At 44.0% G+C, this 21,243-nt stretch overlaps 3 protein-coding genes and 2 long non-coding RNA genes across 7 annotated transcripts; 3 read left to right on the forward strand and 2 right to left on the reverse strand.

Moving 5' to 3' along the window:
* Positions 1-48: 48 nt before the first annotated feature.
* Positions 49-4,473, reverse strand: LOC149989713 (uncharacterized). 2 transcript variants are annotated; one of them, XM_090245099.1, is made up of 5 exons: positions 3,075-4,473; positions 2,336-2,921; positions 2,035-2,168; positions 1,165-1,318; positions 49-669 (listed from the first exon to the last, which is right to left on the reverse strand). In XM_090245099.1, exon 1 carries the CDS (start codon positions 4,103-4,105, stop codon positions 3,731-3,733), a length of 375 nt encoding a protein of 124 aa, XP_090101225.1. In that variant the 5' UTR covers positions 4,106-4,473; the 3' UTR covers positions 49-669; positions 1,165-1,318; positions 2,035-2,168; positions 2,336-2,921; positions 3,075-3,730. The 2 variants fall into 2 exon arrangements, with proteins under 2 accessions (XP_090101225.1, XP_090101221.1); XM_090245095.1 differs by having other exon boundaries at positions 49-932.
* LOC149989714 (uncharacterized) lies at positions 3,205-3,708 on the reverse strand. The gene is made up of 2 exons (XR_016498843.1): positions 3,571-3,708; positions 3,205-3,389 (listed from the first exon to the last, which is right to left on the reverse strand). It is a non-coding gene; the product is annotated as an uncharacterized LOC149989714 (long non-coding RNA).
* A 279-nt stretch (positions 4,474-4,752) lies between the features above and the next one.
* LOC112276124 (serine/threonine protein phosphatase 2A 57 kDa regulatory subunit B' beta isoform) lies at positions 4,753-8,949 on the forward strand. The gene is made up of 2 exons (XM_024507171.3): positions 4,753-7,243; positions 7,671-8,949. The coding sequence occupies exons 1-2, from the start codon at positions 6,008-6,010 to the stop codon at positions 8,073-8,075; spliced, it is 1,641 nt and encodes a 546-aa protein (XP_024362939.1). The 5' UTR covers positions 4,753-6,007; the 3' UTR covers positions 8,076-8,949.
* A 504-nt stretch (positions 8,950-9,453) lies between these two features.
* LOC112276112 (SNF2 domain-containing protein ENL1) lies at positions 9,454-17,383 on the forward strand. 2 transcript variants are annotated; one of them, XM_024507157.3, is made up of 22 exons: positions 9,454-9,813; positions 10,288-10,428; positions 10,638-11,162; positions 11,329-11,567; positions 11,819-11,949; positions 12,100-12,292; positions 12,718-12,825; positions 12,971-13,026; positions 13,158-13,248; positions 13,440-13,577; positions 13,731-13,814; positions 14,030-14,227; positions 14,343-14,414; positions 14,630-14,710; positions 14,983-15,101; positions 15,255-15,366; positions 15,576-15,644; positions 15,766-15,860; positions 16,076-16,225; positions 16,329-16,409; positions 16,575-16,701; positions 16,829-17,383. In XM_024507157.3, the coding sequence occupies exons 1-22, from the start codon at positions 9,666-9,668 to the stop codon at positions 17,261-17,263; spliced, it is 3,393 nt and encodes a 1,130-aa protein (XP_024362925.1). In that variant the 5' UTR covers positions 9,454-9,665; the 3' UTR covers positions 17,264-17,383. The 2 variants fall into 2 exon arrangements, with proteins under 2 accessions (XP_024362925.1, XP_024362916.1); XM_024507148.3 differs by having other exon boundaries at positions 9,485-9,813; positions 11,326-11,567.
* A 1,381-nt stretch (positions 17,384-18,764) lies between these two features.
* LOC149989715 (uncharacterized) lies at positions 18,765-19,797 on the forward strand. The gene is made up of 2 exons (XR_016498845.1): positions 18,765-19,029; positions 19,197-19,797. It is a non-coding gene; the product is annotated as an uncharacterized LOC149989715 (long non-coding RNA).
* The last annotated feature ends 1,446 nt before the right edge of the window (positions 19,798-21,243 follow it).

The following is a 21,243-nucleotide window of genomic DNA, read 5'->3' on the forward strand; positions in this document are numbered from 1 at the left end:
AGATGAAGAGGGTATGTTCCAACTTTCAAGTGCCCACAGTCAAGTATGTTTCCAGTATTGCTCGTTTATTTCCCAGCGATTGATCAAAGCATAGCATATTATGTTGATACATTAAAGGTCATTTATAGAAGATGAGTCTCATCGATGTCCCACACACTCAGAAACAACAAGAACAAAACTCTTTGGTTCTGACTTCGGCTTGCAATCCATTACTAAAAGATTTTAATGTCTTCGGAGCTACTCAATGAGTGGTTTAATGGAACTAAATGTAGGTCAACACTCAGAGGTAACGGCACGTACACAAGCCGTAAGCTTGCACAAAGACTTTTAAGATGACTTGCAATGTGCAAAGAAGTCAGGAGACCACATTTCTTGCCTCAACTCAATCCTACAATCTTAAAATCTCTATCTCAATGTAAGATACTGGATCAGAGGAGATTTGCGATGCTTTGTCGGCGTGCTGTTAGTCTCTGTCTGCGAGAATTGCATCGATTGAAGTTCCTCCGTGAATCTCCTCCCAGCGAGCCATGCTGACGAGGTGAGCTAGTCCTTCATTGCAGTATAATCCGTTGCTGAAATTGGCCTTCACATGGCATTCCTCAGCATATGGGCCTGTCTAGATTTGCATAGAGACCTTGTGCTTCTCAGAGTTACGTGCATGTGCCAATCCTGGAAACATTTTGCTGAAATTAAAAGCCACGTTTATCACCATTAATTCAGGAAAAGCTTGCCTCCGCCACAGGAGCACCACGAAGTGTGTGGCTCCTTTCAAAATCTGATGCGAGAAGCTCCTCTGTGGTCACTGCAGCTGGCAGGGTTCTCTAAGGGCAGGCTGGAGTCGGAGATCCAGACTGTACAAGAGCGATGTATTCATATTGCGATGCGTACCCACGTTTGGTCGTCTTTCTATCAGCAAACTTCGAAGTTCTCACCTTAAAAGAAAGACGAGGCTTCAACTCGTGGAGATTAATTCACAATAACTCTGATATTAGCTTTCTTTCAGTGCTTGCGGAATAATGTGTATCCTTCCACAGCAACCAGTCTTAAATCTTTATAGCAGATAAATTCACTGGTCTCTCATGATTTTCATCGTTAGGATCAGGATTCACACCTTCGAACTGCATGTTTCGACGCTTTTGTTTGGTATTTTTTCGGGGGTCTTACCTCATTGTTTCGAATGTTGCTGTGCAAGCTCCATTCTTCCATTAGTGAAACACCATTTGATCTAATCCTGCATTTGCCGTTCCTCTTATCGACTCCTTATCGCTTGACCAACTTCATTCTCCAATCTCCAACTAGGATAATTACTTACAATAGCCTGGAATTTTACATAGTTTTGGAATTACATGATCTATAGGTGTTGGAAGTTTATACACCTAACTAACGTGTTTCCCCTTTTCTTCAAATTTTCCCTTCTAGTATTTTCTGGAATGTAGTGAGGGATAGTGTAAAAGACTCTGATTCTTAAGTCATTGCAATACTGATGTGTATGTGTATATTTATATATAAAAATAAATAACTTATTCTTTTTTCTTTTTTTGGGTTTTGAATTTTTGGGTTCCAATGCTTACGAAAAAAATCATATTACAATAAAATCAGTTCTTATTTCTTTCTTTCTTTATTCATTTATTTTGGTTCTGGAGATTGAAGTGTTTATATCAAAAATATAGAACTTACCTTTTTCCAAGACTTCTAAATTTTTTGACACTTCTATAAGTATTTTTTTTAGTAACTCCATTGGACAATGGTTGTAGTAGACCCAAATCCTATTAAACCTCCGAGTTTTTCACTTGTTCTAGCATCTACACAAAAACTCTCTCCAACTTTCCTATCTCTCCTCCATATCAAAGCTCTTAGAACTACCTAAGTGAATATGGTATTAGCTTGCATACGAACAACCCACAGTTAAAGCATAAAAACATTGAATCAAATGACAGGTTTACTACATGTATAAGTACTGCAATGTTTAAGGCTCTTCTTCTGATATCCTTTGACAATTCTTCTGATATCAGAAGCAGTGCAAAGGCAGGTTACCTTCATGAATCATGTGATGCTGGCAATGGCGACAAGCTCACACACAAGCTTACGATTCAACAGCACTCCGAGGCACTGAAGAAAAGGCTTCACCGAGATTATGGATGTGGATCCACATTCTAGAGCTCTGTGATCTGCCAAAGAGCAATACATCATCAAGCTGCAAAGTACAACATGCTACTGCCAAAGGAATTAGTTGAGTTTTGATGACAACAAGCCCCTCACGAAGTTAGATTTGCTGTTTAGGTCACTAGGGCATTCCCTCCCAGAGACTGTAGGTTTAGAAAGGTTGTGGACATACCGGTTCAGCTGTGCCAATTTGAGGTCACTGTTAGCTTATTGAAAGAGCAGAGAACGAACCAAGATGATCTGGTGCATGGAGTATAAACCGGAGCCGAAGAAGCGTCAAAATTTGACAAGGGATAGATCACTCCGTTGAGGTTAAGACAATGCGGAGGTCCCAGCGACCTCCACACAATCACGCACCAAACAATCCAGGTGTCGTTGATGCGAAACACTGCTACAAAATCGCGTGAAACTTGTGAAGAATGCTCCCAGAACTGACCATGACCCGCGGAATCTATGGTTGACAACCTCGGGGTGCATACGGGTCTGTATGTAGGCCCAGAACTGCCTGCATAAACCTATTCGTAATGGAGAGAATTGCTCTGTGATCACGAGAAATACGCGCCACCAACAATCAAGTCAAGGAAGGGAAAAAAAAAACACAGAAGCGTAAGGCAATTCATGCGCGCGCCGATGCAGAGATGGTTACAGCCGGAGAAAGTATTTAGATTCCCGCCTTGCAAACCCGGAAGCTCGTGCCGCGGCGCACCGACCTCTGAGCTCATGCAGTAGGTGTAGAACTGAGAACTAGAGTTGCCATCCTGCGCCATTACGTGGGTGTTCAGTGAGCCCTCCTCTCTAGAAAAATAACTTAGTTAATCTAGTAAGATGCAAATAGAGGAAAAAAGAAAAAGAAATATGTGACTTAAATGATCTGCAATGCCATTGGAGAAGATGGGAAAGGGAACACTCACAAACATTACGTCACAACCCATTGAACGTGTCCAATTTTGCACAGTGCTCAACACACGTCGAACGGATCTCTCCTGGGTCCTACATTCCAGAAGCCAGTGTCCTACACTTCCACTAGCAACCCTAGGCTCATCAACTCTGCGCACAATGTTCCCTAAACCTAAAGACGCTGCAGTGAGAAGCCGGCTCAGATACCGAGAGATTTAGAACTCCTTTATCTTGGTAAGATATGGAGTATGAGACTGCTGATTTGAGCACACTTGCAGTTGTAATTCGAATCTCCCGGTCACAAATCCAGTTGGCCAATGTCTCAAATGCTGCACGCGCAAAGCCAAAACTAATTTGGAAAGCGCACATCTCGCCACAAATTGTCTTGTCCAGGGCACCCACAGTATGACGGCGGAAACCGGCACCCTCTTAACCCCCAGCTTACGCTAACGAGGAAACTTAATTCTCACCCAAAATGAAGCAACATAAGACCTTACGTTGCTACAATACCTTGCAGCTTACGCGCGCACCCGCACGACCTGACGAGACCAACTCCGCAGCATATGTCGACAGCCATGACCCACAGGGATTATTCTCTCACGCAACACCCAGAAACCGACAGCACAGCAATCTGAGAGCGCATCCAAAATCAACTTTCTTCCTGAAAAGCTCATTCTGACAGCGTCACACATCGCCACACATCGCCACGAGTAGGGCAGCTGAAATGCAGGTAGATTTCCTTGTCACGTTCTTTTGTGTACCAGCAGCCCATTGATGAGCTCCTGAAAGTCGCTATGCTCGTATTCTGTGGGGATGCACACGCAAGCCCGCTCGCTATGGCTTGTGGCACGCATGCACTCTTTCGCCTGAAGCAGAGCATTGAGGGGAATTCATGCAGATTCCGGTGGCGACGGGTCGAGGACTCCATGGTCATCATCGAATCTCCCTGACGCGATCCACCATCATTGTATCCCATCAGGCCCATCACGATCCATTCCAGCCTGTGGGAAGTCAAGGTCCTTGCGGCATCACCGTCACTCACCATATTCTGGTGATCACGACCATTTTAACTTCGATTCATGCAAGAGTCTGAAATCCGATGGACGAGCTGTGGGTCCGGGCAAAAACGTTGTAGAAGACGAAGAAGAGGAAGAGGGAGAGGAAGATGAAAATCCTTCTGGATTGCATCCAATTGTTAGTTTGGTACTAAGAATGCTTGCAACAACAACCCTAATTGTTGATTCTTGTTGCTATTACACGAGTAGAATCATGCTTTTGACTTGTAGATTCATGATTCAGACGCAACAATCTGGTCGCTGAGTAAAGCCCATCGGGGGCACTGATAGGATATGACAACACATCCCTCATCCATTCCAGCAACATTCTTTTTTCTACGAAGGGAATTTCAACAATTCCAATCTTACTACGACGTGGCAAGTGTATGTCAACTTTCCTACCCAGTAAAAGAAAAAACAGAAAAAATAAAATAGAAAACAGAGAACATGTAACGTGTAGAAAGGAATTGCTTTGAAAAGCTGAAGGATATTGCATGTTCGGGGTAGTAATGCAACAAGACAAATCATTCTCCCTTTACAAAATAAAAAAAATAAAAAAATAAAATTTCTACCATTCACAACAGACTTCGAAGGATGTGAAACACATTGATGAGGTGGGGCGTGATGAGTAGATGCTGCTCCTGGTGCTCTGCTGCTACTGCGCTCCCACATACAAGTCCAGCTCGCTGAAGGAAGCGAGCGAGTGAAAGTGTGAGAGGAGTCAGTGAGTGAGTAAGTGAGTGAGGTCGGAGACTTAGAAGAAAGGTCGCTCCAGCGCGGAGCTCAGTTCCCTTTGAAGAGCGTGAGTGAGTGTCGCGGCGCCACTGCGTTCTTCTCTCTTCTTCCTTTTCCTTCGAGGCCCCTTGCCAGGCTCGGCCTCTCTGCCTGCTGGTTTTCCCTCCCCCCTCATCGCCAGGGTTGGCACCCTTGCGCGTCCTGACTGACCTCTTTGACATCACTCTTCTTCTGCATTGTCAGGCTTGGTCAAGGTGTTTTACTGGCATATCCTATAACTGGTCGTTGCAGCAGTGAGTATGCTCTGGATTTGTAGTATTTCGCTGTCGAGGAGGCGAGGTTGGTTGGCCGAATCGATACTCGAGGTGGTTTTGGGTTGTTTTGATACAAGTGCGATTTCCAGAGGCGACGACTTGTAGGATAGGACTTGGTGCCAGTAGGGGTAACTTGTTGTTTCAGATTCGTCAGGTTTTTGGGTGGGAGCCCCCCCCCCCCCCCAGGGTTTGGCACTCCGTGTTGCAGCGGATCGGAGACATGGTGTTGGGGAACTGAGAGGGCGGACAGGTTTCAGGTGGAGGCTTGAAGGCTTGCTTCGGTTGCCAGAAGTAGGTTGGGGAAGCTTCTGGATTGTGGGTTTGATATGATGTGATGTATTCGTATTTTTATCTATATCTCTCTGTGTCTTTACATATATCGGCGCCATCGGGTTAAAAGGCAAGAGGAACCTGTTTAGGTTAGCAGCAGAATTGGGTGGTGACATAGGTCACGTGCGCTGAAACGAAATGGATGGGTGCTTGGTGAATCCTGGCATCGAAGTTTGGATTGCTCGGGATCTTTGTTGAAGTTTGACGGGTGCCACTGGACAACGTTGTGAGTTTGTGGATGTGGTTGGTTAACGAGCGCTTACCGGGTAGGTGGAGGCAGCTTTATCGGAGTCCGAAGGTGCAGCATGGGATGTCGATTCCGTGAAGGAGTGGAACTCAAGAGCAGACGTATTAGCAATTGGTCGATGCGGATTGTTGTGACGGCTTAGGGCGAGTGTGAGCCGCAAATGCTGCCTCTGGGAGAACTGGAAAAGCAGTTTGGAAATCGCGAGAGTATTGTTTTGGGTCTGGTTTGTTGAGGAATCGGCTAAGGAATCAGGGAACCACCTAGACATGGTTTTCAAGCTGAAGCGCGTGATCCAGCGGGGAAGCAAGGGGAAAAACGATGAGAAAACGGATGCATCTGGTTCAGCTGGTGTAGTTCCAAATGTGTCATCTTCAGGATCTCCGGCGAGCGCAGGGCAGGCAGCGGGTACCAAAGGTGGCAGCAATGGTGCTCGAGCAGGACCAGCAGCGGGTGTTCCTCCCCCCAAGGCCGTAGGAGGGCCACCTTCCGCCATGCAACCGGCGGGCCGATATGGAGCAGCTGGAGGTAATATGCCGAACGGAGCTTTCGAAACTCTGCCATCATTCAGAGACGTGCCGACGTCGGACAGGCAGAGCTTGTTTGTGCGGAAGCTGGCGCTGTGCTGCCATACGTTTGATTTTACGGATCCGTCAAAGAATGTGAGAGAGAAGGAAATCAAGCGGCAGACGCTTTTGGAACTTGTAGACTACGTGACGTCTGGGACAGGGAAGTTCACAGAGACAGTGTTCGAGGACATCACAAAGATGCTGGCTGCGAATCTGTTCCGGACGCTCCCGCCGTCATCGCACGAGAACACCGGGTCGGACAATTTCGATCCGGAGGAGGAGGAGCCGACGATGGAGCCGGCGTGGCCGCATCTGCAGATTGTGTACGAGTTTCTGCTACGGTATGTGGTGTCAAGTGAGACGGATGCGAAGCTAGCGAAGCGGTACATTGACCACTCGTTCGTGCTTCGGCTGCTGGACTTGTTCGACAGCGAAGACCCGCGAGAGAGGGAATATTTGAAGACGATACTGCACCGGATATATGGGAAGTTCATGGTGCACAGGCCATTCATTCGGAAGGCGATTAACAATATATTTTACAGGTTTATATTCGAGACGGAGAAGCACAATGGGGTCGCAGAACTTCTTGAGATATTGGGGAGCATCATCAACGGGTTCGCGCTGCCGCTGAAGGAAGAGCACAAGTTGTTTTTGGTTCGGGCGCTGATACCACTGCATAAGCCGAAGTGCGTGTCAATGTACCACCAGCAGCTTTCATACTGCATAATCCAGTTCGTGGAGAAGGACTATACGCTGGCGGACGTGGTAATACGGGGTCTGCTGCGGTACTGGCCGTTGACGAACAGCCAGAAGGAGGTGTTGTTTCTGGGAGAGTTGGAAGAGGTATTGGAGGCGACACAGAGCAGGGAGTTTCAGCGGTGCATGGTGCCGTTGTTTCGACAGTTGGGTCGTTGTCTGAACAGTTCGCACTTTCAGGTGTGGCACGTAACCTTTTGTGGGGTTACAGTGTTTTATTTAGTTCGTAATCTGATACGGTTTACACTAAGCTCTCTCCCTCTCTCTCTCTCTCGCTGTGTGTGTGTGTGTGTGTCGGGTTGATCCCATGGCATTCATTCATGCATGTATTGAGGTGTTGATGTTTTTCCTCCATGATGGGTTCGACGCAGTAGCATGATGTGCTGTACTATTTGTTCATAAGGTATTTTCCAAGAATTTCTAATGTGGACGGAGGTGAAAGCCTGAATTGTGGATCATTTTAGCAGGGAGATTCTTTTTGATATATTGAAATTGGAATCGTTAACGAATGGTTTAATCTGCTCAAGTTGTATAAAAGGATACTATTTCTGTTTTGAAATATATTTACCTTCTCACGGCATAGTTTGTTTAATATTGTGAAATACAGGTTGCAGAACGGGCTCTGTTCTTGTGGAACAACGATCACATCGTGAGTTTGGTGGCCCAGAACTGCCATGTCGTGCTACCTATCATTTTTCCTGCTTTGGAAAGAAATACAAGAAGTCACTGGAATCAGGCCGTTCACGGACTTACGCTCAATGTACGAAAAATGTTCCTGGAGATGGACCAGGAACTGTTTATAGAATGCCAGCGAAAGTATCTAGAAGATGAAGCCAAGGCTCAAGGGGTGGAAGAAATGCGGGAGACTACTTGGAAACGCCTAGAGGCTTATGGGTACCAACGGAGCAGCATGACTTATTGTCACATTGTTGATGGTGTTGCAAGTGCAGCCAGTCTTAAACAGCCCAGCACGGATCGGAGTCCCAATACCGGCCCAGGGTGCCAACCCTAACACTTGACAAGTAGCTTGGTTGCCTGAGTTCATTAGCTAAAGGAATATGACTGTCACAGGCTATGCATTATCCCTGTGATGGTCGTATCCATGAGAGATTCGTCTTCCAAGTCATCTTAATGAGGATGTGCCCTGGTTCAAGTTTGGTAATGACCACAACTGCTAATGTTGTGACAGATCGCAGATCATGCTTTCACGTTGACACTGTCGAACTGACCAGGGATGGGAGAGTAGGATTGGGATTTTATGAGTCTGAGAGCATCAAAGCATGAACAGAAATCGCAAGTATTAGGAAACTTGCAGATTCCATATGCGGTAATACCCAAGATGCATCTTTTCTTCCAAGATTTTTGTTGTTTTCCCCTACTCTGTTACTAGGGTTTAGATCAGGGGAATTAAAACAGGTACGATTGTAAGATCAGTAGGTGTTTTGTTTGAGCAGGGCTTCTGCTCTTATTGTTTGGTATAAGGAGACAGTTTAGGAACTGACCCTTGTGAAGCTGTATGTTAATGTGCATTTCGTTCTCGTCAACTTGGAAGACGGTTCATTTCTGAATCAAAAATTGTGGAGATCTAGCTAGCTGTAGAGATATCTCTTTTTTGAAGTAGAGAGAGAGGTCTGACAGGGATTTTGACTAAGATATGCTGGAATTTTCAAAGTGAAAGTTCAATTGCAAGAAGAGTGGTGGCAGGCGGTGAGAAGTGAGCTCTGGTATTTCTGCTGAAGAGGAGTATTGTAGCGAGCTGCTTTGCTACACATACTTTTCATTGATAAATTCTCATCAGTCCCTGTGAGAGTGCATCATCTTTGAAAGCACAAGTGTGCCTTCTGACGTTTAACTCCTTGGATTTTTATGTACACTTGTTCAAGCCACCCCAGTCTGTTTGTCCAACTTTTCGTTCGATTCTGAACTCACCTTTTTGTACAATTTGGAAATGTTTTTAGTCATACTTTTTGTATTTACTGGTGTGATGAAACACGATTTCATTCAAACCGACTTTATTTACACCCTGCACTAAATTCAAATTTTAACCACACAGACACTATGTCCGATGCCATTACAACAACTCTCAAATTTTACTTCTTGTTGTTGATAATGTCGTACTAGTCTCTTTTGCATATGTTCCGAGACTTAGCGGAACACGGCAGAGAATATGAGAACCTCCTATCTGACTGCTGAGAAACGAATTCGAACAGACAGAACCCAGACAGGTAGCGTCCACGTAAGCTCCGCCACGTGGGTCTTCACCAACGGCCCTCCGCGCTGGGGTTCCATTCAAACTGTTCCCCCGTCTCCTTGACGGCTCGTCACGTCATTCAAATTTCAAACCTCAGTGATATTACCAGTCTTAGACGGGGCGAGACGAGTTGCAATCCCTTGCATTTAGGGTGTGATGGGTCGTTGTTGGAATTTGGCAGATTGATGGTTTGATGCTCGCGGCTCCTTAACCCTGCTCCGATTGCAGATACTTGCCATGTCTTGATGAGGATTGCGTGGGCGAGGAGAGGATTGTATGAGTCTGAGGATCGGCTCTGAGTGTGGGATCAGTCTGTAGGATTTAGCAGCCATAACAAGAAGGGAGAGGGTAATGGGAGATAATGGAAGAGCGGATGCTCGGCCTCGGAGAGAAGCGAAGTCCGCTGTTCGGCATTCAAAAGCTGAACTTCTTCAAGCTATTGCAGCTCGTCGCCAAGCTCAGCTTCTCCGCAGCATTAATACACCCTCTCGACGCCCAGGTTGGTATATCCTCACCCTCAAAAGCGGTTGTGCGTGGAGACCTATAATACTTTGTTTTGGAGTGTGTTTAAGTGCGTCGCATTCATTGTGATGGAAGTTACACTCTTTGAATAAAGCATCACTACAATCAATTTTCGTGGTATGAATCTTAATGGTATTTTCCTAAGAATTCCGAAACCTTAGATGTTACTCGCAGGGTAGATGTGCGTATTCGAAATTTTGATTTCATCATTTTCTTAATTATCTAGATATACATTAGTTAATTTATTAAGAATGGCATGGTCTCATGTGTGCAATACCTGAAGAAGAACGTCTCAAAGATTTTTGGATGGTCAGTCATAGGAACAATAGGAATTTGGTGAGATTTCAACCGCGATCATGAACTCCATGAATGTATTCATTTGTCATTGTAGGCAGGTGAATGAAGATGATAGAAAGGGAACCGTTATTTCTAACTGGGGATAGTCATGCAGACGAAGTTCTAAATGAGAATGGCAAGCATTTTTATGCCGAGGCTAGGAAGGCTGCATCCATGATTCTTCCAGAATCGTCCGATGCGAGCGAATTGAGTGGGGATGATGTTGACGAATCAGACAGCAGTACCTCTCCTGCAGGTACGTATGGTGGTGAACGTCAGAAATTTCAGTCATTCTTTGAAATCGAGTAGAAATATGTTGCCTTCCAGCTGAAACGAATGTGCCGCTCACTCACAGGACTTCTGAATCTGAGGCATGATTTGATGCATTAAAGATGAATCTCTTGCTTGAATTGGACTGCGAGTTATGGTAGTGCAGCTTAAGGATTACTTCTTTGGGTTCTTCAGGTTCAAGTTACTCCAACTATGTTAGTGATGGGCGAGGATCGTCTGATCAGAGATTGAATCGAAAGAACTCTTCTTCTGGAGCTACAGCAGTGGAAGACCTGAGCTCTGTCCTTGATCAGATAAGTTTAAAAGACGAGAGTGGAGGTCATAGCGTCGATAGATCAAGATTGGTGGAGAAGCAGTTCGAAAGAAAGCCGAAGGACCTCATTTTGAATATAAGGAAACAAATGGCCAGCAAGTCAACGATTGTTGACTTGGAGACTGACTCCGAAGACGAGAGCTTTGCTAGCCTAGACCCCGCAGCTTCCTCTCCTTCTGTAGATTATACCTCAGCTGATGACGGTGATGTGGACTCTCCTTTTGTATCGAAAACCAAGTCGAAAATTAATCAACCGGGTGTGCTGTCAAAGACCTTTCCATCCTGGACCACTCAGTTTCACCGCTCCTCTAACTATGATGATTATCATAACGATGACGACGACGCGGCATTCGTATCACCTCCAAAGATTGAGAGAAGGGCAACAGGTAGTGTGATGTAACAAACCTGATCATAATTGGTAACCAACCTGATTGTACACAAAAAAGCCTCGTGGTGATCATTTTAGGAAGGTGTTGATCATATAATTTAATTAGTTTTGAACCCAAATTTATCCAAAAATTTATCATCTCACCGAGAGCTTGTCTGCAGCAGTAACATCTGGGCTACAGTCTCCGCCAGCTACTCATACTAGCAACGAGGGTGATAGAGCAGATAATGAAGAAAAGGATATGGTGTTGATTAAAGGAAAGCATCGATTCACTCTCAGGGCGAAAATTGCAAACATGCTATACCCACATCAACGCAAAGGACTAGAATGGTTCTGGAGTCTGCACACTAAAGGGATGGGCGGTATCCTCGGTGATGACATGGGACTTGGTAAAACCCTGCAGGTAGCTTTTATATTTAATCATTCTCAACGTATTCATGAGTCCCCAGTGACCTTGGTGGTGATATGTATATCATATCCTTTACAGTATCTCCTTCCCGCGTGTTACCCCACTTTGCAAAGGCTATGATGTTACTTGTCTCAGCTTCGAGTGTTTGACCTAGTGGATTACTAATTTTCTGCAGCCTTGAATTAGAACTCTTGTATACCACAGAATCTATCGTAAAACTTCCGATCTGATCTTCATTTTTACAGGTCGCTTCATTCCTTGCTGGACTTTTCTGTACCCAAAACATCAAATGTGCTCTTATTGTCGCTCCGAAGACGCTTATTGCACATTGGGTGAAAGAGCTCAAGGTGGTTGGGCTCTCTCGCAAAACGCAAGAGTGAGTTTAGCTTACTCTAGTTACATGAGTTTATCATCTTGTTGGTTGTTGGCGATTGTTAGCGGGTAAACGTTTACGATACGCTCCTGCATGTTACCAGTGCCCTTCTAAATCTTCCATCTCTCATGTACGAAAGTCACAATCATGCAGTTATTCGGGTACGTCCGTTAAAGTACGCGAATCTGCTCTATCACACGTCTTACAAATGGGAGGAGTATTGCTCACAACCTACGACATGGTCCGCTGCAACTTCAAGGCTCTTAGAGGAGATTACAATGGAAGAGATGGATTCGGAGACGCAAGTGATGACATCATTACTTGGGACTACATAATTCTAGACGAGGTTTTTCCCGCTCATCAAACATATTCTTTCATTTACCTTATATAATTGGTAATTAGGAAGGAATATGCCCCATCCTTCCGGGAGAATTTGCTCTCATCAGGGTTGACATTCAGGTCTTTCCCTGAGGAGTATCTAAACCTGGAGTGAAATTTCAGTTAGAAGAGAATGAGCATGAAGCTCAAGTAAACTTATGACGCTTAAAATTGTTCAAGATATTTAACTATGTAGTACCTCTAGATCCAGTGAAGACCTCGGTAACGTGCGTAAGAGAATCAAAAACACTCTTAACCGAAATAATTGTTCAGGTCGCAGGCGCCTTTCTTTGTTCGTCTATGGCATTCTTATTGAATTATAAAGTAACTAGTCTACTCTTGTCGACTCCATAGCAGTGACCTACTGATTCTGCTGAATGTTCGATATATCAGGGTCATCTTGTGAAAAATCCGAACACTCAGCGTGCCAAAAGCTTGAGAGCCATTCCTGCTGCCCATCGCATTGTTATAAGTGGCACTCCGATCCAGAATCATCTTCAGGTAAGGTCTTCCTTCTGCCCGCGTCCTAGTGGTTTTCTACTGCTCCCTTCTTGTCCTTAGAGATAATTGGAAGATGTTACATTTCCGTGTTGCAGCCCAGAGTGACTTTTGACTTCTTCAATTACTGTTCTTGATTTTGGTGTAGGAAATGTGGGCACTTTTCGATTTCTGCTGCCCCAACCTTCTCGGAGATCGGAAAGAGTATGTGTTTCGTTTCCAGAACTTTCAACAAGATTTTTATGTTGATGAGGATGAGAGCATTAGAATAGCAAGGAGACTTGCGCTACATATGCGAAATTCCTTCCTCATGTAACTGGTAGTTTGGATTTCAGGTTTAGGGAGAAGTACGAGCGCCAAATCCTGGCTGGGACCGACAAGAATGCGTCTGATCGACAAAAACGAATTGGAATACAAGTTGCAGAGGTTAATTATTCCCGTCATGCAATTTTGAGGTCGCCATAGTTTGGATTAGTTCTCCACCACGAAATGCGACTGCTCATCCACTAATCTAATATCTCGTTACTTTCAGAAGCGGTGTTCTGTTTCACTACACCCAAGTTTTCTTCTCCCCTTACATTGCTAATGCGTCTGATTGAAACTTTCCGCACCTTCAGGAGTTAAGACAAAAGTTCGCTCCCTACTTCCTTCGCCGTCTGAAAAGTGAAGTCTTCCCGGAATCGAACAATCTAGAGGAAAGAAAATTATCTAAGAAGAATGACCTCATCGTCTGGCTGCCCCTGTCTAAATGCCAGGTTAATTTCATTGTAACCATTCCCAAGTCAAGTCGTTTTATGTTGTTCGTGCATGAACGTGCTTATTCTTATTCAGCGCTTGTCATCACCCTTCGCGTATGAACTTGTGCTATATCTCATGGTCCTGGTCATTTGGTTTGAGTGCTCCTGCAGGAGAGATTATATCGGGCTTTCTTGAACAGTAATGCAGCTGAAGAAACACTGAGTACGGGGACAAGAGTTCTCTCCGCCCTTACAGTACGTGGCATCAGCTCTTTAGTACTAGATTTTATGTTTAAGTTTGCTCGATGCTCTCACAGTAACATTGCTAGCATTTGTTGCACGCTGGATTATTGACGTAATGGGCGTGTTACATAGTACCTGCCATTAGAGAGACAGAATGTTATCGCTCATATGTAAGACCCAGTGAGTTTATTTCTAAGAAAACTCAGTGATACATTTCTCTCATCCAGGTGATGAAGAAGATTTGCGATCATCCATCATTGCTCACAAAAAGGGCTGCAATTGACATCGCCGAAGGCATGGAAGGCTACTTGGACGGTGAAGATATTCAAGCTGCTGAAGCCATGACTCGTTCATTAGCTGGCATGGTTGAGGATGATCGCGTGCACGGTGCTTCTTGCAAGATCGATTTCCTCATGGCCTTACTAGTAATATTTCTCAAATCTCTACGCTCTTCTATCTCAGTTTTCATATTCCGGTATCTGTTGTGACTCCAGAAAAATTCTGACCGAAGTCTGCTAATCTGGGGTCGTTAACGTGCAGGAAAACCTAGTTACCGAAGGCCATCGCACTCTCATATTTGCCCAAACTCGGAAGATGCTGGACATTATTCAGGTACATATTTGAACTACTGATTTATGGTATCTATCTCTTGCATATCCGTTGCTCGGTCATCTCTCTAGTTTCGGCGTTTTCTCCGTGGTGCGCTTCTACTTATTCAGTTGTTCAGTGAATATGATCTTGAGATTTGGTAATGCACCCTCCGACCACAATCACTACTGCCAAAATCGTATCATCTGACGATATTTGGAGGTGATTCCATTTTGTAGGATGAAATTCTTGATAGAGGATGGATTTTCAGACGTATTGACGGCACCATCAAGGCAGCTGATCGAGAACAATGTGTGCAAGTTCGTAGATTTACCCCATCTTGGAAGTAATTCTTGCTGTCTTTGGACGCTCGATTTCATCAAGCAGACCTTTAGTTCAGGGTAGAAAGACACGCTGTATAAATTTGTCCCCCTTCTACAATTATGATGTAATGCATTTTAGGATAAAATTCACAGGCTTCAGGAGTTCATGGAGCTGAGATTGAGGCAAGATGTGAACTTATAGTGCGCCCACGGGTTGCTGTCTGGGTCAGTTTCATACGATTTATGCATGTGGTATTGACTTCTTACAGGAATTCCAATCTGATAACGACATACCGCTCTTCTTGTTGACATCTCAAGTCGGAGGCTTAGGACTTACACTAACTGGAGCCAACAGGGTGGTGATTGTTGACCCTGCCTGGAACCCAAGGTTACTACTTTCATTTTTGTCTGAGACTTTCATACTTGGTTTGTATGTGGATTCCTTTTTCGTCTTATTTCGAAATGTCACCATTCGGTTTGGTGGTCTACTATTTAGCATTTCGATCAATCAGCTAACAGACTAGCACTGCTTTGCAAACAGTACTGACAACCAGAGTGTTGATCGAGCTTACCGTATTGGTCAGAAGAAGAATGTTGTTGTTTATCGGCTCATGACATGTGGAACTATTGAAGAAAAGATATACCGCAAGCAAGTAAGAAACTCTTGGTTACTGAATTCGTCACAACAGTTCACTATTTCTAGCCATTCTATGCTTAAGGATGTTGAATCCTCTTTGCATGAGGCTGTTCCTCTGGGTTTGAATCAGTATTTATCTTTGTTTCTTTGTTTCTTTCATGGATTTACTTTCTAATTCGATTCAAATAATAATATTCTCTAAACTCGTTCTCCCGTCCGTTACAGGTTTTCAAGGGTCACCTTATGAAAGTAGCTACGGAAAAAAAGAATCAAATGCGATATTTCTCGCAAGGGGTTTGTGCTTTTACCAATTCCAAAATCTTCGTTTTCGTAATGAGTCTGCAGAGAAAGTGGTCAGCAATGTTTGCGAATTAAGTTGCGATTCTCATGTTCCGTAGGGGGTTACTTTGTACAGGAACTAGGAGAAATGTTTAAAGTACCTGAAGCAGGCTTTAGGGTGTCTTTAACTCAACAGCAGCTCCACAAGGAGCATTTCAGGCAGTATAAGATGTAAGCCAGCTGTTTTGATTGTAATCTATAAATTTTTCTACTTACTCTTGACGTCTTCCTCATTTTCTCAGAGTAGGTGTACCATCTTTTTAACACTCAAATGGACGATTTTGAGGTGATCTGGACCTATATCAAATTGCGAAAAAAGTTAGAATTTTAATAGTCCTCTTAGAGCAGTCTTTTTATGTTCACGACATTTCTTTTGTGTGTTATAGAGATGAAGAGCTGGGGGAGCACATTCACTTTCTAGCGGAGTTGGGCATTGCTGGGGTAAGCCACCATGATCTTCTGTTTACTAAAGCAGAACCATTGCCTCCACCTGGGTATGACGAGGATGAAGACCTGAAAGCTTCCTGGGAACCTAGGTGAGCTATTCAGTCACCTTCTCTGCGTCAGATTTTGAGTCATCTGATGTCTTTGGGGCACGACATCAGCAACACTTTTAATCACAAACTGCTTCTTCAACAGGAATTCTTCATATGTGGAGCAGCATTTTAAAGCAGCCTCGAAGTCTGAAAAATATGTTCAGGAAACTTCACAGGCCGTTGGGTACGTTAACCTCTTTTTCTTTGAGTGAGCATCGTATCATTAAAGGGTTTGTCTTCAAAGCATTCTCGGATCCATCTTGGATGTCAGCAGCTAGCTTCTTCCTTCATCCTCATGCAAGGATTTGAGGACTAATTGGTAAGTGAGGTGCTCTTTGGGTTGGAACAGGCGAAGTATTTTGTCAAGAAGTGCTCCCAAGGGTTTACAACCCCGTAGTAATGCGAATGACAATTTGCTTAAGGTGCAATTTTTGAGGAGCAAGTTAGAACGGCTTTATAGAACTCTTGATGATAAGGTAAGCAGCATGCAAGTCTCCTCTATCTGTATGTTTACATTCTATTTCTCTGTATGATTCAGATTCGTGTACCCCCTTGTACTACAGAGAACTGATATGACACTGCCTGATCATATGTGCTTCGCAGGCACTGCTTTCGAGGGTGCAAGTTCATGGAACTAGCTTGGACAAGAAGATTAATGAAACTGAGCATGATCTCAGAGAGGCTGAGCTGATTGCTGGCAATAAGGAGAACATCGCCGTGCAATGGCAATCTCTGTCGGTCGTTCGAACTCCTGTTGTCGACTTGTCCGAGGACAAACCCTGTATAGTTTTAGACAGTCCCGAGGTTATTACTCAACGACCCAAACCACTTGGGATAAACAATAATTTAGTTAAAGTCTCGCCTCTTCCTGATAAAAAATTCTCCTCTCTTCAGACTCCCCCGACTGTACGTGGAGTAAAATCCATGGTTGAACTACCTAATTGGAGCTTGCTCAGTGACTCTCCGGCTACAAGCCATGGCTCACCAGCGCCCACAAGCAGGTTAGATATTGAGGACATGTCAGAAGCATTGAGTTGACTCAAGCTGCGTCTGCAATAATTCCTGCTTCTGCTCCTGGAGATTGTTGATATGGTAGTCAGACTGTTCTGTAATATATTTGATCATAGGCTGCTAATTACCCAAATTATTGTGAGTGAATTCATCAGTGCAAATTTTTCGTTTTTCATTTGCGTGCAATTTTTTCTGACTGTTATTCATGGAACTGGAGAAGTCCTTTGGAGATTGGAGCGTTAATATACAGCTCGAAGCTGCTGATGCTTGAAGTCTGTCTCTCAGTGTTCAGGTAAAATGTAACAAATAAAGATGAATTAATCGCACATTAGTTGGGACGATTAAGAGACAGCGTCAGACAAGTTAGTTGTCACATCAATTCCTCATCAAGTTCTAACAGGAATTTGTGCAGGAAAGCGAATTATTGTTAAAAAATCATCTTATATCTCCCCTGCCTTTATCTCAAATTCCACAATAACAGATCTAAACAGTTCACTTGTTACGTTCCACAAGAATTTACGTGGAAGGAAAATACCCTTGACAGTGATGAAGTCCATTCATCGCGTGATATAGAAGATATTTGCTTGCGGACAGAGTAGTGTGTTTGGGCTTATTCTTCTTGATTTTGATCTCCCTTTCTAAACTCTCATAATGTTACCCCAATGCAACTCATTAAGTCAGTGTGGGAATTGGTTTACGCGAAGGGATACGACGAATCAGTATTGTAAAGGTGATGGAGTGAGTCACAGCTCAGATATCGATTGAAGTTGAGCACACCTGTGTCAAGAATTGGTTATCTTCTCCATGAGCGGGGCACAACATAAAGAGTGATGGAGATGTAAAACACTGCTAAATGTGTAATTTTGCTGCAACTAGTGTACAAATACAGCGAAGATTTGCGTAAGGGAAATCAACAGGACTCTCGATGAACAACGTGGGATGCAAGGAACAAGTAATTCACATCTCAAAATCTGCTCTTCACCAGCAGGTGTAAAGGACAACGACGCGACAGGACTCAACCAGCTATTCCTACACCCAGTTTGTTCAGATCCAAAACTACCAAAGATTTCTTCATCAGTGCTCGAGAAGAGCACCGCCTTCGTAACGGAATGAGGTTTCGGCTTCCTTGTGAATCATCCTCCGGAGTGGGTGTGTGAACACTTTCACCTCCAGGTAACTGTCCACTGTCCACTAGATTAACCGTGATTAGTAACCACCTGCCAGACTGTAAAGTCATCCTGTATCGAGGTCTCTCTGTATATCCACTTCTGTGGTATTAGAGTGAGCGTCTTTCTCTCACTCCTCAACCCTCTCATCTCTTCAAACTTTGAATCCCACTTCACCCTCTCTTCCTTACCTCATGTGCTAGTACTCCTCTCCGATACGGCTATTTACACTAACGTTTGCAATCCAGCATCATGCCAAAGAACAGTCCTGTCCCGGAGGAAGTCAGATTGACAGGATCCTCCAACTTTAACGTCTGGAAGTACTACTTAATCCGTGCGGTGAAGAAAGAGCGGCTGTGGAGCATCCTGGACCCAGTCAAAAACGGCAAGGGAACTTAAGAGTCAGACACGAACAAGAACAATGAGATTGTACTCAATATCCTTATCTACTCCATTCGACCAGAACTTGTGGCTAACCTGACTAGCATCTATCATCCGAAGGAATTGTGGGATTTTTTGAGGAAAACCTACGAAGTCAATTCAGACAGTCGGAAGTACCATCTGAAGAACAAGCTCTCCCTCATTACTATGAGCGAGGAGACATGATTCGAACAATACTTCAACAAGGTTAGGAGCTCAACTTTCAGCAATAGGAGTCACCATCGCATATTTTGATTTAGTTCAGATTGTAATCAAGAATGTACCTAACAGTTGCGATCACTTCCTTCAACATTACACTAGCGCACGCAAGTATCCACCTCTGAATGAATGACAAACTAACCTCATGCTTGAAGAAAGTAGACGTGCAGTGAAAGCAAAGGTAAAAGATAACAGACACAACGGCTCCAACGGAGCTCTTTATTTTCGAAACAACAGATCAAATTCCATGCACAACCCAACTAGTCTTCTAGGAAGAGCTTCCAGCTACAACACCAACTTTCAGACTTAGAGAGATTGCAATTATTACGGAAAACAAGGACAATGGAAGGGAATGTGTCCCAAATGGCTCACAGATATACGCAAGCTCGAAGCAGATCGAAGTATGCAGCTCCAACAACATAACAAATTCGGATCTGCGAATGTGGTTACAGAAGAAGCATCATGGCATCTACCAGAGTCTGAGGAAATCTTAGCTGACAACATCAACTTTGCCGACCAAGATATCTTTGAGGTAGCTACTTCAGATCTCGAAATTCAAGAAAATGACTCAGACTAGTATCTTGATTTAGGAGCTACCAAGCATGCAAGTGGAACTTGCGAACACTTCGACAGACTAGCTGATTTTAAAGGAAGCGTTAGAACAGCTGGAAGGCATAATCATTCAACCACAGGCTGCGGTTCTGTAAACTTCACATTGCCTTCTGGGACAATAAAGAGTGTGCACAATGTTTTGTATGTCCCAGGCCTCAAGAAAAAATTATTATCAGTAGGGTCCATCGCTGATCGTGGCTGCATAGCATGTTTTGATGATGAGAAATGTGTGCTCTTTAGCAAGAAATTACAGAAGGTCGGGGCCGAAGAGAAACACAATCCACACAACGGATTATATCAACTAATAGTACAAAGTACAAATATTTAGGCTAACATTGCCTCCTCGACGGTAGAACTAGCTTGCCTCTGGCACAGGCGGCTAGGACATATTAATTTCGAGCGACTTCACCAACTCACAGCCAATAAACTCGCCTCAAGTATCCCTTACATACCAACTAATGACAAAATCTGCAGAACATGCCAGCTTGCAAAACAATCTTGGGCTTTTCCTTGGGATTTTTTCCACATCGAAGCAAATCCCAAGCTACATTGATGTTGGAATTAATTCATATCGATTTAAGTAGCCCACTACTGACTAAGTCACTCGGAGGATCCCTTTACTTCATGGCTATCATAGACGACTTCAGCAGATTTATCTGGGTCAGGTTTTTGCCAACCAAATCACAAGCCTTTCAATTATTTTGTGATTTTAAAACAATGATAGAATTACAACTGAAATCCAAAATTGCAACAGTCAGATCCGATCGTAGAGGTGAGTTTTTATTGGACAAATTCTCAACATTGTTCTCCACCTATGGAATCAGTTAACGAATGCTTCCACTCCCGAACAGAACGGTATAGTTGAACAAACAAATCAGAAATTGTTGGAGATGGCACGCAGCATGCACCTGGAAGCCGGAAGGCCACGTTTTTTTTGGACCAAAGCAGTAAATACTGCCGCCTTCTTGCTCAACCAAACGCCCACTAGATTGAATCCGGACAAAATACCTTTTTAGATGTTATATAAGAGAGGGCCTAAACTCAATAACGTTCGTATTTTCGATAGCAACGTTTACATCTTCATCGACGAAGACAAGCGGGATAAGCTCCAACCACGCGCCACAGAAGGGGTCTTTGATGGGTATGATGAACAAACCAAAGGTTACCGTTGTTTCCTTCCGTCACAACAAAAGATCAGAAATTACTTGAAATGTGCGGTTCGATGAGTCCCACTAATCACATCAAGGGATCAATGCACCGCCACTGCCCATCCTCGATAGAGAACAATACCACAATCCAGACTCACCTCATTGAGCGGCAAATACATAAAAAGGTTTCATTTGTCAACATGATCTGACCACAGCCTCCGATCCAACCGCCTCTTTAGTCAGATCACAACCCACACAAGACATGGCGCCGTCTTCACCCACAGTCATTGATCACAATCCGACATTTGCAACACGTCTTTGCAATCTGCCGTCCTGCACCTGGCAGCTCTCTACTAGACTCCGCAACAGCGTCACACACCTCACTGAAGTCGTCAAATCAATCAAGGTTGAGTAATTTTTTGGCCTCGCTGAAGAAACTATT

Source organism: Physcomitrium patens, chromosome 2 (genome assembly GCF_059467195.1).
Source record: "Physcomitrium patens ecotype Gransden chromosome 2, ASM5946719v1, whole genome shotgun sequence".
NCBI classification, from domain to species: Eukaryota; Viridiplantae; Streptophyta; class Bryopsida; order Funariales; family Funariaceae; genus Physcomitrium; species Physcomitrium patens.